Source organism: Mugil cephalus, chromosome 22, assembly GCF_022458985.1.
Source record: "Mugil cephalus isolate CIBA_MC_2020 chromosome 22, CIBA_Mcephalus_1.1, whole genome shotgun sequence".
In the NCBI taxonomy this organism is placed as follows: domain Eukaryota; kingdom Metazoa; phylum Chordata; class Actinopteri; order Mugiliformes; family Mugilidae; genus Mugil; species Mugil cephalus.
Window position 1 is genome coordinate 4767534 of NC_061791.1, and position 18481 is coordinate 4786014.

General features: G+C 43.5%; 1 protein-coding gene across 12 annotated transcripts in view; it reads right to left on the reverse strand.

Annotated features, from left to right (window-relative positions):
* The window catches only part of ppfia2 (PTPRF interacting protein alpha 2), a 161414-nt gene that overhangs the window by 13216 nt on the left and 129717 nt on the right, over positions 1 to 18481 (reverse strand). For 8 of the 12 annotated variants that reach the window (XM_047575238.1, XM_047575235.1, XM_047575239.1 and 5 more), the window contains 14 exons: positions 17021 to 17167; positions 13823 to 13957; positions 13092 to 13175; positions 11094 to 11225; positions 10918 to 10980; positions 10527 to 10618; positions 8362 to 8494; positions 6854 to 7071; positions 5823 to 6063; positions 4345 to 4374; positions 4126 to 4256; positions 3677 to 3858; positions 2440 to 2530; positions 1190 to 1192 (listed from right to left, as the gene is read on the reverse strand). In XM_047575238.1, the coding sequence (XP_047431194.1) occupies positions 1190 to 1192; positions 2440 to 2530; positions 3677 to 3858; positions 4126 to 4256; positions 4345 to 4374; positions 5823 to 6063; positions 6854 to 7071; positions 8362 to 8494; positions 10527 to 10618; positions 10918 to 10980; positions 11094 to 11225; positions 13092 to 13175; positions 13823 to 13957; positions 17021 to 17167 (1682 nt within the window). The remainder of the gene's footprint in view (positions 1 to 1189; positions 1193 to 2439; positions 2531 to 3676; positions 3859 to 4125; positions 4257 to 4344; positions 4375 to 5822; positions 6064 to 6853; positions 7072 to 8361; positions 8495 to 10526; positions 10619 to 10917; positions 10981 to 11093; positions 11226 to 13091; positions 13176 to 13822; positions 13958 to 17020; positions 17168 to 18481) is intronic. The other 4 variants (XM_047575236.1, XM_047575232.1, XM_047575242.1 and 1 more) reach the window with 1 other exon arrangement.

Sequence of the window (18481 nt, forward strand, 5' to 3'; positions counted from 1 at the left end):
CAGCACCTGCTCCACGGAGCCGCGCTAAGCACAATCACCTGACTCATCCCAGTTCAGCCACTCAAGACTTTATTCCACCGAGGGGAGGTTTTATTTTAGCTCGAATCGTGCAGCATTTTATTGTTTTTAAGCGCAACTAGGCTCCGCAGCTTTTGCTCAGCGGGTGCCTGGTATCGCCGACACCAGTCTGACTTTTGGTGCTATCGAACATCGCTCTCCGAAGAGGAGGGAGGGAGGGAGGGAGGGAGGACGCCGTGCAAGGAGCCGAGTCCTCCCACGCTCGGCCGGAGAGACGGAGAGCTCCATAAACAGCCCGAAGGTGTGTTTTAAATACTTGGACGTGACCTGAATAGCTGAGAATCTTCCCGACGGTCTTAAAAAATGCCAAACACACTCGCACCCACACAACGACACACGTCATAACAAAAAAAATAAACCCAAAAACAAACAAACAAACAAACAAACGACAACCCATTCCCTGAGCGCGTTGTCAAAGATCTTGACAAATGGAAGGAGTGGGCCGAGCAATAACCATGATACACGTTGCACTCTGGGCGCTGAAGGCCTCAGTACAGTGAAAGGGCACTTGAACACAGCATATATATATATATGTGTATATATAGGTGACAGAGGGAGTGCGCTCCTCAGAAAAAAAACACACAACATTCACAGTCTTATCTATCCGGCACATGGGAGGGGGGGCGAGGGGGGGTAATAGCTCATGTTTTATGTTCAGGTCGGGTCTAATGCATGAAGAAAATACATCCACTGAACATAGCTGAGGGGGGAAAGGAAGTAAGGTAAAAACGGTTATGACAAATCATAACGAAAGAACATTCCCATAACCAGATACATCGCAGCTGGTTATTACACACAGATAGAGAGAGAAGAGACGTAGAGAGGAGACCCGGGTTTGTCCAGCCGTGGGTGCAGCTCCCATCCAACTGTAAAAAGGGAGGGAAGAAACGGCTTCACGTGGTAAATGAGATAAAAAAATAAATAAATAAAAGAAAATATAGAAAGAAAGCAATGGTGTCATTATCAGCCATGACGGATAGACACAGATAGATAAGAGACGTCAGCTTTGGCACTGGTCTTTTTCGGGAGGAGATGGCAGACAGACACATGGGCAATGCGACAATGGTTTTCAAACCCAAGGAGGTCAGTTACACATCCTCTTACAACTTACCCGCTTTTTGTTAGAGTCAGAGGAAGGAAGGTGAGAGTGGAAGGGGGGAGGGGGGGAGAGAGAGAAGAGAGAGTCAGAGAGGAGGGGAGAAGGAGAGCGACGGGGAGACAAAAGTACACACACGTTAATGAGTTAATAGGCAGTCAACGTACGGCTCTAGACAAAAAGAAAAAGAAAACACTCGCACGTCTCACAATGGAGGACATTCGTTCACAGGAGCGTCTGTAAAACCGAGAAAAAATAAATAAAAAATCTTCTACGATGCAGTCCTGACCACATGTCGTGCAGCAGAAGGAATGAGAAATGCACTGAAACACCCCCCACAGACCCGTCCCGACCCTCCATGGCCTCACATTCAAAGTGCTCATTCAGATACTCGTCGTTACCTCTTGAAGAAAATAAATAAAAGCAACAACAAGAACAACAACAAGAACAAGAACAAGATCACAGCGGCACTCATCGATCAAGATGCTGAAATGGAAACGTTGGCAGGCAGCTCGATGGCATGCAAGTGTGGAAGAAGGCGCCAAGATGCATGGTAGGTAGGTAGGTAGGTAGGTAGGTAGGTAGGAGGGTAGGTGGGTGGAAGGAGGAGGAGGAGGAGGAAGGGGGAGGGGCCTTTAATCCCGGGCACCGCTATGGAGAAGTCAGTGCAGCGGAAGGAAAACAACACATCCGTCATACAAACAGCACTCGCTATCCACCGACTACATGGGAGGCAAAGTTAACCGTCATGACAAGTCAATGTGCACTTCGAGCAAATGACGTTCATCATTTGGCACTGGGGCATGGCAAATGCACACACGCAGACGCACAAAGACACGCACACACAAGACAAATCTGCTTCCTGTTCGGAGGACCTGCGAGGTGGGTTTTCCTGTGTGTGTGTGTGTGTTAATTTATGGGTGTTGTCTTAGGAAAGCCATCTACAGCTTCCAAATTGACAGAAGCACCTCTGTGGGATTAATCGGCTTCTCTGGGGCCGGATCGATGGTTCTGACTTTGAGCTTTGTGTCTGGGGCCGATCCAGCTCCTGGTTCCCATCGATCCCGCTCTCGCTGTGGGTGACGGCGTTATGTGGTGGAGCTCAGGAAGAGGCGGAGGCTGCGGCCGCTGACTGTGTGTCACTACAGTGCAGCGGTAGGGTTATGTGTTGCCTTAAAGCTGTGTGAGTGTGTGTTGAAGGTGCTGCTGGTTGTGTGTCTGGGGGTGGTGGTGGTGGTGGGTGGGGCTGTTGGATCGAGGCTTACTTCTTTTTCAATCTGCGGTCCTTCTCAGCCTGAGTTCCCAACTTGCTCACCCCCATGTCCTGGCCCGCCATGTCGGGGTCCATCAAAGTCGCTGCAAAGGGACGAGAAAGAGACGTTACCAACGGATGAGCCACAACATTATGACCGCCTTCCTAATCCTTCTCGGGGTCCTGTGGGTTGAGGGGAGGGGCCTCTGTGGTGGATCATCCCACAGATACAGTAAATTTGGAGGCCACCTTGCTGCTCTGTGCTGGTCTTCATGTTTGTTTGAGTTGTTCCTTTCTTTGCTATGGGGTGGGGGTGTCTGGTCTGGTCTGGTCTGGTGTTGTCGCGGGGTTTTCTGACCAGGATTGACCTCCCTCTCACACGTCATCGCGTCGACAACATCATCAATAAACATTTAAGGGCGCCGGAGCACAGCGACGTAAACAGTGGACAGCATGGACGCCAGCGAGTTGGATGTTAGCATTGGTTTTTCCTGCATTGCAATTTTATGAGGGTTTCTGCAGGTTTGAACAAGTGAAATTTAAGAATTTTTAAGACCTGCACGAAGTTCAAAAAATAAGGGAAATCAGACCCAGAATTACTGTCAAAATAACAAATTCGGGGCTCATACTGCGAATGAAAATAAATGGATGTAAGGATTTGATTAAATGTAATTAAAGACCTATAATGCAAAAAATATGGTTCTATTTAAGACATTTTAAGGCCTTAAATAGGGATTATCAAATTTTAGACTTTTTAAGACTCTGCAGAAACCCTATATAGTTCACATGAGGATTCCCCGATCAATGGGATTTCCTGAGCATGACGTGAATTTGGTTTAAAAAAAAAAGTAAAAAAACAAAAAAAAAAAGCTCGGTCTTGAGGAGGTCAACAGGTAGACTGATCTTATGGGAGTGGACCAAACCTCGACAGGCTGCCCAGTGACAAAATCAGAACCAAAGGCAGGTACATCAACCTCATTGGGTGATATATCAGGAAGACACGGGATCCGTGTCACACAGCAGACGAGCCTTGTGCAACAGGGGCTTAAGTAACGTCCACATGAATGAATGCCAGGTCCAAAACTTTACCAGCGGAACAGTGAATGGTCACAAGATGGTCATAATGTTGTGGCTTATCAGTGTATCAATCTTATCAGGTCATTCTATTTAAATCAGACAGCACAGTTGAATCTCTAATAAGAATGATTTAAACTGAATAAAACAGATGGTCGTCTCGTGGCAGCGCTCACCCTGTGGATCCACCATGACCTGTCTGTGTGCTAGATGCGCCAATCGGCCTTTCTCCTTCTTGCCGAAGAGACGCCCGATCGAAGACTTGATGCCCTTCTTCTTCGGCTGTTTGTGCAGGGAGTCTTGGCTGCTGGCTACGCTACTTAGGGCACTGGCCTCAGCCTCCAGAGAGGCCACGATCCTGAGGACAGAAAGAACATCGAAAGAATCACCGCTCCTGCCTGACAAGTGTTTAAAACTCAAAAACCTCTGCAGATAAATTAACTTTAAACCATTTGTAAAACATCTAAACACGAGTCCATCAAATAAACATTTATAAAAGCAGCCGAGACACAAACCAGACAACCACCACGAGGATTAACGATGAGCTGGAACCTTAATGCAAGCGAACACATGTCAAAACACTTCATAACAAATGAGGCGGCTCCTCTGCCGTTCCGACTCTCACCCTCGTGCATCATTGTGCGAGGAGGCTGGCAGTGTGTGCGTCATTCGGACGGTGCGCGGCGTCGGAGGGGGCGACGTCTCGCACTTGATGGTGGCCTTGTCCTCGCGGCCGTCCTCGTCCACCGCCGCGATCTGAGGGACGCAGGATCGACAGTTTGAGTCACGGTGTCGCTAACATAACGCAGTGAAAATCAGAGAATCGTGCAGAACAGGAAGTCACCTTTCTTCTGTGTTTCCTCAAGTCACTGGGCTGCAGGGCGGAGAAGGAAAACGGTCAATATCCACATAAGTGATGGTGAAAGGTGAAACAATTGGCTCATTCGTATAAATATCATGCACCATTAGATGGTGCATGGCCCGGCACCAGGTATTCAAAGACCAATTTTTCAGGCACAGAGACGGACTGAGAAACAAGTCATCTGACTGATCAATAAAATCAAAGACCCATTCTTGTGAAAGCCTCTAGGCCAAGAGAGACATCGACACATTTCATCGCTCCCTCTTGTTGAGGAGGATTAAGCCTCAGGTCCTCAGGTGCAGAGAGTTAGAAGACAAAAACCTTCATTGATCTCATATTTACACATTCGTAAATCGGTTGTGTTTGGACATTAGGTGCTCAAGAGAACAGCTGATGTTAAGCGGAACCTGCAGCTTATTCACTGTCTCACACATAGACTGTATATAAATATGGACTATGTGTCCCCACTTCCTGGCATTGGCCAAACTGACGCTGTTTTTCCAGGGATAATGGTGGCGCCATCTTGCGAGTTTGGAGACAGATTCTGTGCAATACGGTCTGAAAGTGGAGCCACATGGAGCTGCAATGCAAGGAAATGTTGGATTACACACTATACTTATTAGCTAGCCCTGTACTTATTAGCTAGCATGGCAAGTGGCCATTACCATTATGTCACATCCTGTTTCTATAGCGTCAAATAACTAAACTAAAACAAAACTTATCCAAAAAAAAGTTACTATGTATCAACATCAAATTAACTACCCAAAATGACAGAAACCATCCAAACCAAAAATTTTACAATATGTTTTAGTCCCACCCACTAACATGGAGGAGGCGGAGCTTATGACCTATACAGCAACCAGCCACCAGGGGGAGCTCTACTTGCTTTAGCTTCACTTTTGAGGTGCAGTTCCTTATTACACAGTCTATGGTCTCACCACATGTGATCTCGACCGACATCATTAAATACTAATATATTAGAGTCCATTGTTACAAAATAATTACAATTAATGTAGAATCAGAGCACAGATTTGTTAAAGGTATATAGTAAAAATAAATAGTAAGGCTCAGGAATAATCTTCTGATCTCACTTTTTAAGTAATTTAATGACTGACTCACCTAACAGATATGCTCTACACACTCTTAGTTTTTGCTACATGAATCCCTGAAGTTGTTCTTTTGTATGTTTTAGACCCCCAAACACCAGGCTTCCTTTGTTAACGCAGCCCTAATTTGTCCATTATTGACGACATTTACTGTCAATAAAGGGAACAGTATAATATATTTGTTATTATATTATAAGATTAAACTCCACTTGGGATCTGAGACAACTCCCATTGTTTCAAACCAGATAATATGACTTAACTAAGGGGCTACGTTTGTACTAATTAATAAAGCAAACACGATGGACGTGATACAACAACAGATGATTGTTCCCAGGTGGAAAAAGCGCCTTTTACCAGTGTCATGACCCCCATGCGCTCCATGTCGCGGGCGGGGCTTCGCGGATCTAGTTTCGGGGTGGAGTGTCCGCTGGGTGGGGAGGAGGAGGCCAGGGAGGAGGCGGTGGCCGAGGCAGTGATGGAGGCTCCGTGGTGGTGCATTCGAGCCAGGTTGAGGCCCTCGAGGCTGACGCTGGCCACGCGGTTCTCAATCTCCTCGGCCCGCAGCTCCGTCGACTCCTTCTCCTCCTGAATCAGCCTGAGAGGAGGAAGATTATGATCATATTTTAAGTAGCATGATAGCAGTATCGTTGCTACAGATGATTCCTGGAGATGTGCACAGTTAACCCTTTACCCTAAGTCTTTTCAGGCAAATTCATTAAAAGCAAATTTCTGAGGTAAGAAAGCTAAAAAGTGAGGTCATCAGTTTCAACTACGCCCACGGTCTAACTTTGTAATTAGCTCAGGATTCACAACCGCACGCCATCAGATCTGAATTAAGTCTCCCTGAAAGGAACGCGGCGCCGTGTCTGTTGATGTAAATTAGCAAAGACCACTAGACGCATTAAGAACCCTTGAAATAAAGACCTAAGTGAAGTCGCGCCTGGGGTTATGAATACTTATCAGCACAAGATAATTACGGCATTAACAGGCAAGAGGCGGCTCACGATTTCCCCCGAAAAACACGAGGCACGTACAAGAATGGTGTTTGTCTCACGGACAGAAAGAGCAATCCACCGACAGTGAACTACAGTAGACACTTTCACGATGATTTATGATGATTTGGTTCGAAGCGGTCGCGTATTTTGGCGAAATATGTCAAGAGGCGGGTTGTGATGCAGATGTTTCTCATAATGTCGCCGGCCAAAATCAATAGATTGTGTTATTTACAGCTAAAAATAGTAAAAGGCCACGTTTCCAGGACAGGATCTTAAAAAACATATCAAGTGCAGAGCAGATTGCAGTCGAGGAAGCAAATCGATAATACATCCGGTGCGTCTGGGGAGCGCGGCCTCGTGCATTTTAATTTTGCGCGTCGTCTAAGGTACCGGATCTCCTTGTTGATCGCGTCCAGCTGCTCCTGCAGCATCATGGCCAGAGTTTGTGCGTCGGAGTGGCCGCTGGGGGAGAGCAGGTCCATGGAGCTGAACAGCGTCTCCCTGTCGTCGTCGTCGATGTCCGACATCTCCGTGTCGCTCTCGAAGTGGTGGCCCCCGAGGACGCCCAGCTGCTGAGAGCGCCACTCGTGCTCCCCGAGCGATTTGGCCTGAACACAAGCAACGAACGCGAGGTTATTAGTTCCGATTGATTTAAAATCTACAGGGAAATTAGGGGATGTGAGGAATTCGTTATGAGCTCAGTGAAATCAGTCAATCACTTTTCTCACAGTGTAGGTCTTCAACAGGGGGTCCGCGACCCCTATAGGCTCCGCAGAGGTACTGCAGCAGGGTCAGAAAATCTTTGGTTGATTAGACATTTTTGTATATATTTTTTTTTAATGTTCACCCACAAATTTAAATGAATTTAAATACACAATAACAATATAATATAATATATTTTAGTAAAATCAATCTAAGCCGCCTGTACACAGTAGGCCCCGCCCCTATCGCTGCTGAGCCAATCACATATTACACACTTTTCAGTCCATGCTGCCGAAAATAAGCTAACAGTGCATGATAAATACAAGTATGTTTATGTTTATGGCAGTTGCACAGTTGTTGTTGCACATTTGATTAGCTTAATATTGAATGCAAAATGATGATAATAATGTATATTTATAAATAGCATCAGGCCAAGTTAAATATTGAACAGATATAGTAGAAGACTGGTATGAAGTATATAGGAGTTAGGTGGCTTTCTAATTGTAAAACCAGCTTACATTTAGTCTTCTAAATTACTCAATAAAATAATAATATTCTAAACTAAAAACCAAACTGAATAAAATAAACATATTTGTCAGACGAAAGCTTCTGCCGGTGCATTAGCGCCTTATTACATCTGGAAAATACGTGGCCATGATTATTCTGGCATCTCCTAAAACTAATTTCTAATTTTGCTTTCTCATAAGCTTTCCTTGAGTTTCCCCTCCCGGCATAATAAAAACCCCTCTTGGACTTTTCTAAGAGATGAGACGAGCTGATCTCTTGTTATTGAGGCTGTCCTATAACGCAACCTAAATGAGGCTGCATTTATTGTGGCTGGGAATGTCCCAGTCGCTGGTCATGGAAATTACTAGAATAAGCACCTGCATTTGCAAAGATGGACCCTAAAAATTTGGTCTCCCTTTATCTCTTATATGTAAACTGTTTAATTGCCCTAATACTTATTATACATAAGAATTCCCCAGAGAAATGTGACTCTGATTAGATAAATAAATGTTAATTGTATTGCTGTATCCGAGGCTTTTAGCTGCATTTAAAGACGACTCTATCTCCAATTACTGTTCCAGAATCTACATATAACTCAGCACTCTCCATTTAAACCAACATTAGAGACGAACTGACTAATTGAGCATGTCCCAGACAGACTTTTGCAAAAGCAGACGGATCAGGCGAACCTTGGTTTCACGCAGGCCCATTCGGCCTCTCCTCGGCCGGCGGATGACTTTGGCCGAGCGGTAGTGGTCCGACTGGGTCTCGGCCAGAGATCCCAGAGAGAATCGAAGCTCGGCCGATGTGTCCAGATGAGATCTGAGAAAAAGAAGAAGAAGGAGAAGAACTTGTGGGTGGGGGAAAAAATATCGATATATCGCGATATATTTCTTCCGATACGATATTGATTTTTAATGTCTTGATATCGATTCCAGAGCAAAAAGAGAATCGCTGCGACTCAAGTATACGTATCGTGAAGTCCTTGCCAATACCCACCCGTAGACCCTTTAAATTCTTTCCTGAGCAGTGAAGCAGGACACAGAAGATGAGACAGAACACAACTCTTATGATAATTTTCAGTAAAACCAATTAAATCTTGTGTTTGAAAACCCGGGGCATGTCTAACAGTCGCTTCTTGAAGGATAAGAGCTTGTTATGCACGCCTCTACGGCTGCACAGCGTTTGTCTGCGGAGGAGATTAAGACTGCTACTGTCAACACGTCGCCACTGTAACACTAGAACTTGATGCGGCATGAAATGGAAGCCAGAAAACAGTCGAGAATAGGCGGCGAAGAGATCAGCGACGCCGGCGTTTCCAAGAATAGTGTAACGGAACGGAGCAGGAGGATGAAATAACAGGAATGCTCCTGGAGAGAGCGTGTCTGTGTTTCCTCTTTTTCGCTTCCTGCTCCGCACACATTAGATGAGTCAGCTGTGACCTTTTATTACACGTCTAGCGGAGCCTAGGAAATAATAAAAACGGCAGAACACCATCTGTAAAATGGTAAACGCGCGAAAGGCGGAGCTGTTTTATGCGTCACAGCTTCAAGCCTCCGTTCTTTTTTTTTTTTTTGCAAGAATCAAATACACTGAAATCATTCAAGTCCAAATACGACCAATATTAGGACATAAATTCATTCAATTCCATGCAGCTGTTTAACTGCATGTGTGTTCCAATGTCAACACCGGCAGATGTAGATTATTCTTCTTAATTCTCCCAATAAATCTCGTAAAGTCTCTACTAGATATTTAATTTAATTTAAATGAACTGAATGGCCAGATTATGTGTATTATAGTGCAGGTGCAGTGACAGCAGGTATAATCCACTCTCTCTTCTCTGTATTTAGTGATCTCTATTCTACGATGGCCTAGTCCGATCCCCTCAGGGCCCCATTTACTATTTTTAGTTTCTTCACTGTACATTTAGCACCTGTCTTTCTTCTGTCTGTTCCTTGTGTTGTAGGCCCCGTAGCCAGTACCTCAAGAACACTAAAACTACATTTCCCAGAAGGTGTGGCTTCTTTCAACAGAGTGTCTGCGTCTTCTTTCGGTGTCTAATGGCCGAAAGCTTAAAAATATTATAGTGATACCATTGCACAAATTCAAGCATGTGGATTTGTTTTCTCTCCTTTGGTATAATCTACCCAAAATAACAGTTTGCCAAAAAACTTGTCTCGCCTTGCAACCGTAACTAGGCAAGTTTTGAATTACTCCAAACGCTTTTCCGCATTAACCACGGCCACTTTCAGTTCCGGCCCAATCACAGAATCTTTGCGTCTTTGCGGGACGCCGCATGAGAAAATAGTTCTTTCCAGGTTGATTTATCGAGAACAACCTGCAAGAACAAATATCTGACATTTAGCGAAGTATGTAACAACCTTAATACGTGACGTCTGAATGGATTTCGGCAAATGAAGCCGGATTCTGTAATTATAATTTTATTATAGTTACGCAGATATCAATACTACGACTGGAAAAAGCTGCTTAAAAATGATGAGGCAGCAATCTGACACCTTTAAAATTTTTGTTTAGACTTTGCTAGCATTGCTAACATAGCATTTCTAACATTGCACAACCTGAAAGGATGTGATGCTTGTGACACTTTGCAACTTGCTTTTTTAGATGCAACTATTTTTTTTAAATGCTGGAAAACCTCTCCAGTAACAGTCGAGTGCAGAGCACACAAAGCTGAATTTTAATTCTTAGCAATTGACCCAGCATAACACAAAAGAACTGGATCAGCAAATGTTGCAGGCTGCATTTAAATGAAAGGAACTGTTGTTTATTCTGTCTTTAATTCTCTGTATTTTTCATGCGCTGGTTTCAGATCACACGACCACAAGCAACGTACCGTGACAGGGTGGGTTCTGTGAGGGAGCCTGCCCTCAGCCTGAACTGGTCGAGCTCTGATCTCAGCTTCTCGATCTCCTCCGCCAGCTGCGACTGGACGAAAACAGTACGAGAACACGGTCAGGGAGTTTGTCTGCGACGCTACATTCATCCCTGAGCAATCAGAGCACTGGCTAAAGTGGATTGACATGAGTAATGAGAGTGAGTGGGGCTGATTCCTATTGTTTTGCCTTCTGATCCCTCATGTGGGAGAGTATCAATATTCAGCAGGAGAAATGTATAAAAAAAAAAAAATAAGAAAAAGGAAAAAAATTGTCAACAACCCACCTCATTATTTCTACATAAAAAGTCAATCATTAAAAATGTAAAATAACTGGAAGCTTCAAACCTACTTTTTCGTGGATCGACTCTTCGTACTGTTTCCTGTAACCTTCCGAGTCCTGGATTAGCAGATTCTGCACAGGGAGAGAAAAAAAAAGGGGGAAAGGATTCGGTTAGAAAATCCACATCCTCCTGACCTTCACAGGACAGAGCTGATATCGACTGGTTTCTATTGACGACGATTAACCTTCTCCTCCAGAGCTGCCATTCTCTCCTTCAGGTGGAGCTGAAGTCGCTCGTTGGACTCCGTGAGGAGTCTGTCCACCGTGTCCGACAGACGCTTGTTGTGCTCTTCGTTCATCTTTTCTCTCTGTCGAGCCTAAAACAATAAAACATCCAACAACGACTTAAAAAACAACGGCGACGGGTCTTTTAAAATATTAAAGTTACAAAATTTAAATGCATTATTGTATTAATGAATTAAGATCAAAGCTCATTATTTAGGCTATTGTGATTGTAATAAATAATGACACGCCTCACATGTATTTTCTCTTTCTGTTGGTTTGAACCCTTTCAGATATAAAATAGAGTCAATCACAATCAGTTCCGTCTCTAGTTTTGTTGTTATGTAAATGAGCTGCAAACAGAAGGTTTAAGTGGAGGCCTGTGTCTCAAAAATCATTAAAGGTCAGAAAAATAAGAAAATTCTACCTTTAATGAGTAAAATATGCAAGATTTGTATTACTCATCAGCATGTAATTTGTTACTTCTCCACTGTTTAATTAGCTCACTCTGTATGCAATTTTATTTTTTATTTACTGAATATAAAGTTGCACAAACTGCCCCTGATCTTTAGGATTAAGGAAAGAACCTCAATGTGTGTTGGTCTAAGCTAACAACCTGTGGCTCATCACGCCCGAAAATTAGGCATGACTTTAAGTAAGACTTTAAGTTTGAACTATAGAGTGTAAATAAAGATGAATGACGGAGCTGCTCCTCAAAAGTGAAGCCAAAGCAAGTAGAGCTCCCCCTGGTGGCTGGAGGCTGCAGTATAGGCCATAAGCTCCACCTTGTTACTGGATGGGACTTCGGCAAAACTAAATCACTAAAATAAATGTCATTTTTTGGATGTTTATAGAGGGTGAAATGTATCAGGAAATACAGCAAGGCTAGAAAAAATGTGATTATCAGATCAAATTTAGGACAATTGGACACGACAATGATCCATACAAAGTAGTATGAATTTGGAAAAGTGAATTTACCTCAGTTTCAGTTAGTTTAAGTTAGTTTTAGGTCATTTCAATTATGATAAATGTAGCTAAATAACAGATGCTAACACTAAGAGCTTTACTGGGAAGTAACGTTAGCCATACAATACTGTAGCGTCTAACTAGATGTTATATTTATTGTTTTATTGTTATTCATTGTTGAGACTGAAAACAACAACATCGTCAAACTTATCTGACAGCCCTCCAGGACGTAACTTAAGAAGTGACTTAAGGTATGACTTCATCAAAAAATACAGAATAAACTAATATTACCTGACACTAAATGTGAACCACAGCACCAGGCTTTTCAAATCTGTTTGTACAGTCAATCGCACAACAGCTCTTCACCTATTTTTTTTAAATTAATTTAACAGGTTAGATGCTATTAAAGCCTACGATTCAAACTAATGCTGCTAATCTCCATGTTCATCTGTCACTTTTGGCCGTAACCACGGAGACTTCAGCACTTCTGCTGTGACGTCACCCTGCATATCACCCTCTATAAAATGCAGATGTATGTTCAAGTGTCAATTCTTCCTTTAATTCTATTTTCCCGTATCTCCAGAAAAATAGTGTCAGTTTGGTCAATGCAAGGAGGTGGAGATGCATTGTCCATATTTATATACAGTCTATGCGATTCTGTGGCCATTAAAGGTGCTGATTTTGGTGCTTGTGTCTTGGCTTCATTTTTAAGCTACTTGATTGATTCAATTACCTGCGTTATTCCATGATTCAAACACATCTTCATTAGATTAGAATTATATTGTCATATACAACACATTATGTAAAGTGTAATGATGCTAAAATGAGTTGCACACGACAGAAACATTTGTGAGTATTTTTCTATCAGTGTGTGAAACTGGGTCAAGCTTCGTCAGACGTGTCATCAGCTGTCGCCGCCTCGAGCCGTCGCCGTCGTTGCAGGAGCGGCCGCCTGGTTAACGCCACTTGGCACGACGCCTCCTCTGGTGACTCACCCTCAACAGCTCCTGGTTCTTCTCCTCCAGCTGGCCTTCCAAGTGCCTCATTCGCTCTTCGATGCTCCCGTGACGCTCCTCCGCCTACAGTTGGATCACAGTATAGACAGGAAAACCAAAAAAAAAAAAAAAAAAAAGAGCACGATGATCTGCATGTGTGACGGACTAAAGGTCGAGAAAGAAAAGCAGTGGCAACGACACAAGCCAAAGCCTCTACCCCAAACTCAAAGATGGAGATCCTTTCTTTTTTTTTAAAGCTGATTGAAAACAAAGGGTGACGAGAAGAAAGATGAAGAAAAAGGCCACCAAAGGACAGAATGAAAGAGCTGCTCCAGCACTGCCAAGTACGAGCTCCAGCCAGAAGAGCCATGCAGCTGTCCCATGGAGGTAGAACAGCCAGAGCAGAATCCCAGTAAACACGCTCGCCACAAAACACTAATACGATAAATGAATGAAATCTGTTCTCTACAGGAGTTGGCAGTAGCTGTGACGCCCTGAGGGACTACCTTCCTAAGAATGGAGTTCATGTCTTGGAGTTTAGCTTCCATAACAAAGTGATAATCATCGGGGGAGGAAGAGGAGCTGGAGTCAGACTACGTGGGCCGAGGAAGAGGAGAGGGACACGTTGAAACGTCATGACATGAAACCACGTGCACACTTGACACAAAAGGTACAGAGAAATCCAGAGTTGAGGGCATCTGCGGGAATGCGTGGGGCGTGCGTCGTCCTACCTTGGTGAGGGCCGCTATCCTCTGGGCCAGTTCGGCCTCCACCTCGGGCAGCGTCTCAGCCTTCCTCATGGTCTGTTGGAGCTTCTGCTCTGCAAGTTCCAACCTCTCCTGTAGCTGCCTGTTCTTCTCCTCCATCTGCACAAAACACACACAGCAATGGCAGCAACGTCAGTTCATAGGCGCAATCGGTAGTCAATTAAAAATCAAGACGTCTTGCAGATATTTCAAAATAAAAGCTTAACAGGAAAGCAGAAGGATTACTGCCATCGCTTGTCTTTTTTGACAATTTAAGAAAGGCATAGACAAGTTATTGTATTTTTTAAGGCAATGAAGAAACATAAATACATCTGCCAGTAGATAAAACTATGACTTGTATGTGCAGTTTATACCTCTGCGTCAATTTGACACCTTCTGACCCTATGTAGAGCGTGTGTATCTACTGTGTTTCTACTTTAGTATTTTCGCCTGCTACTCCATTTCCGCAGTGTTCGAATTGACTGTTTTGGAACAATAAAGATGGAATACATCAAGGAAAGGTTACAAGCACTTGTATGAATCGTCTTTGTCGAAAGTTCGGCTAAAGTTTCAGTCAGTTTCATTGTTGTGAATTGAAGCAGGAAGCAGAAGAAGTAAACAAAAATAATAATACTTGATTATAATAATATTACCGTACTTATATTCGCCAATAGTAATCTTAACTTTGATATACACTTTTGTATATATGAGTGTCTTGCTCATATAGACTTGCTAGCGAGTAACGATGCGGCACATAAAAAAAAACATATCCGAGTAAAAGTATTAAACTCATCAAAAATATGTAGTGAAGTAAAAGTGGAAGTAGGAAAAAAATAAAACTCCAGTAGACTTAAGTACAGTAATGAAGTCGTTTGTTACAATAAATCTGAATTACACTGTCCACCAAACTCCATGCAAGGCTGTTAATGTTAAATATTTGGAGGAAAAATTATATTAAATTAATAGTTTCTATCATTTTTTAATCTTTAATTTAAATATATATATTGTACAGACTGCAGGAATGTACATCATCTTGAATTTATGAAAACAGCCAAAACTGGAGGAAGTGTTGTGAATGTTGGAATGACAGGAAATAGTAGCAAGCGCACATTAAAACGAGGACGATGCACGTGAAATGATGCAAAAATATAAATAGGAAGTGAACACCAGTCAAATGCTTCCACATAATCACCCCCACCACCCCCCCTTTTTCTTTTTTTTTTTTGTCCTGACAAAAATCTCTTCTTTCTTTTCCCTTTGAATGTCAACAAAGCGTCACCCTCCGACAGAAAATAGACACACACAGCTAATCCGTGGGAGGACGGTCCACTGAGGGCTCTGGCAGTGATTCAGCTCCGATTCAAAATAGCACCACAACAGAATGAGAATAGCAGCAGCTCTGCGCTCGCCAAGGATGACAGTGGCAACTTTTACTTGGCAGACGCCGGTAATTGCCCTGATTAGGCGCGCAGATAACAGCGCTTGCATCATAAAGACGGAAAGATTTCACGTGCATTTTCCTTTTCCGCGAGGTGGAGCTCTGATCGGAGGGGAGGGAGGGGAGTGGGGGGGGGGCTCTCTTGGCAGTTAAGGCCATTAGCGACAGATGCTCTACTCCCCAAAGCATCAGGCTTTGGCGGCTCAGCGTGCAGTAATTAGACTGGAGTGGGCCAGGCCTGCGTCGTGTGTCAGTGATATTTTCAGTCTGAACCCGTCGTCGTCCCACTGGTGTTGGAGGCGACACTCGGGGCGGCACGACGCTTTGCTTTTGTTTGCAAGACCCTCCCCAGAAACCCCTGATTTCTTTCCGTTTTGCTCGTCGTTTCCTTCTCATTCCTTATTCTTGCACGTCCTGAACGTCTTCAAAACTTCAGCGGCCAGATTCTCGGGGGTTCGCAGCTTCTTCTGTCTGAATGCGTTTCCAGATCAGAGTTTGGTTTTCATGTTATTACCATCGTATTCTTCCCATCTTTCCGGGGCTCAGCTGGAGATTAATCCCGTACTCGAGTCTCGTATGGATCTAATTGGCTCACAAAAGAATCATCAAACGGAGAATGAATCGGTTCCGTCGTTTTGATCATATCACACAGGCTTCCGTCAATTACGAGGACGACTCTGATCCATGTGCGTCCGCTCAAAGTAAACATTTAAGGAAACCCATCAAACCCCCCCACCCTCCACCACCCTTCCCCATCCACTAGTTCTAATTTAGTCTGACATCAGCTGACGCAATGTCGAGTGGTTTTCTCATTTGGGCATCTCAAAGGACTCGGTTTAACCGACAGGAACTAGCTCACGCAGCCAGCTGCATCTACAGTTCTGTCTTATTCTGCTGGAAAAATGACACAACCACGAATGAATGGTCCATTTCAGCTGCCATCTGGACCCACGGTGGAAGGTTCTTTCAGGAGATGGAACTGAAATACTGACTTGCAATTGTACTAAATGCCTCCCCCTCCCCAATCAATCAGTCAGAGAACTTTATTAATGCTTATAAATATAGTTTTGAAGCATTAATAAAGTCACAGTGGCAAAGATAACAACACAGAAAGGTCACTATGCTGCTGTTGTGACGCAGCTACCGGACACCGATCCCCACGGGATAAATAAATTGTCCGTCCATTCGCTCACACACACACATTCAGACACCAGTGCCACCCAATGGGAGCAACTGGAGTCGCCACTAGTGTCTCCCACAAGCACCAAATCATCATCACAGTCATGTTCTGCCCCTTCAAGTCAGAATGAATCACCTCTATTAGCTGCATTTAATGCAAAACATCAACCAGTACTGCACATGCATATATTAACTCTCTGCAGAACATGCATAAAAACAAAACAGTGCACAAGGAACTCACTGTTTGCAGAACCAAAAATCTGTCTTGTGACAATCAGAGGCTAAAGTAACGTTTTAACCAGATAATTAATTCATTGAGTTAATATGATGAAGTTATGTTCTGGTGCTCCTCAGATTTTGCATTCACAAGTTAATTATGGACAAAAACATGTTTGACCTTTGACCTTTATTCACCAAATTCTAATTAGTTTACACTGATTTGAATAAATTTGATTCATTTGCCTCATTCTTGGAGACTGAACGTGCACCATGTATGCACTGACAGCCCCAAACTTTAATGCCTCCCTGGCGCGAAGGCGTTAAAAAACTCATGAGGCTTCACAGACCTGTCTGAGGAAGGCCTCCTTGTTGGCCAGCTCGTTCTCCAGCTTGTCGTTGATGTCGTGCACGGACGTGGACTCCCGCTGGGCGCTCAGGTAGCGTTTCTCCAGCGTGACGATTCGCTCCTCCATGTCCTCCTTCTGACACATGGCCTGTGTGCAGACAAAAAGAAAAGAGAAAAAAAAAAAAAAATGGTATATAAAAATGCTCCTAAGATATTTGGGAGACTTTCTCCGCTGCTCTTCTGTAACAGTGGAAAGTTCAGTCTTACATCACATTAAAATCCAGTTTATTTTGCGCACATTAACTTGTATCATTTATTACCTTTCAGGCTCAAATTATTGGAGCATAATTTTATTACTGACCATGAGTAACACAAACTTAATTAATGCAGACGTTTCTATTACAAGTGCACAGGATATTCTCATAACAGTGTTCTCTGAAATATAAAAACAGGGTTAGTTATTGATACAGAACTGATCACGGATGTTTAAACAGGTTTAATTTCTTCTAGATGTCGACTAGTTATTAAATGCATACATGCATGATACTGCAGAATAGGGGTCTTATTATATTATAATATTAAGCTATCCCTTAACTAATGTAAATATTGTACAATAAGATTTTGCGACCCCCCTGCAGTACCTCCGCGTGAACCCCTTGTTGAAGACAAATGCTGTAGAACAAGCTTAAGACGTGCAATTTAGACATAAAGTCCCTGCATCTCCTCCGCCATCGTCACACAGTTCATTTCCTGCACGGAGAATTGCTACAGACACAAACCAGTGCGAGCCATCGTTCAGTCTAAACGGTTATTCTGAGAAAGCTGAATAAACTGCCGCCCTCAGAGGAGGCAGAGCAATAACACGCAGCCTCCACCGATAAGGCCACAATAACCGGCTCTGCCTACATTGTTAGCAATCACTAGTAATTTCAGCCGAGGGGGGGCCGCAGGGGCGTCGGCTTGCATTCATATCCACTTGGCTTCGCTGGTATTCACCTCACGCAGACACTTGCTCAATGGGACTATTCTAATTTCTCCAGGAGAGCGGCTTCTGCTAACAACAGGCGGATTTTGTGCTTCATGTGTCCGTGTTGAAGCAGTTCAAAATAATAAGAAGAAACAGCTGCTTCTTCCTGTGTTTCCTTGCTTGTATGATGTTGTTTGACCTTGATTGTACACTATAAAAAAATATTTTGGGCCTTAGTAAATATCACAATAATAAAAAGGTGTATCACCTTAACCTCCTGAGACCCTGCGTCCTCATATGGGGACGTTAAGTTTGAGATTTTATTGCAGCTTATTCTACTTCATTTAAACCCGTTGTCCTCATTAGTGGACATGTTAGTCTGTCATCTAGTGGTAGCAAAGGGTGACAAAAGTGGACAAACAACAAAACTCCATCAAATTCTTCGGTTAAAACTTATGTATTTGTGCTTATTAACGTTTCTAGTTTGAGATGACT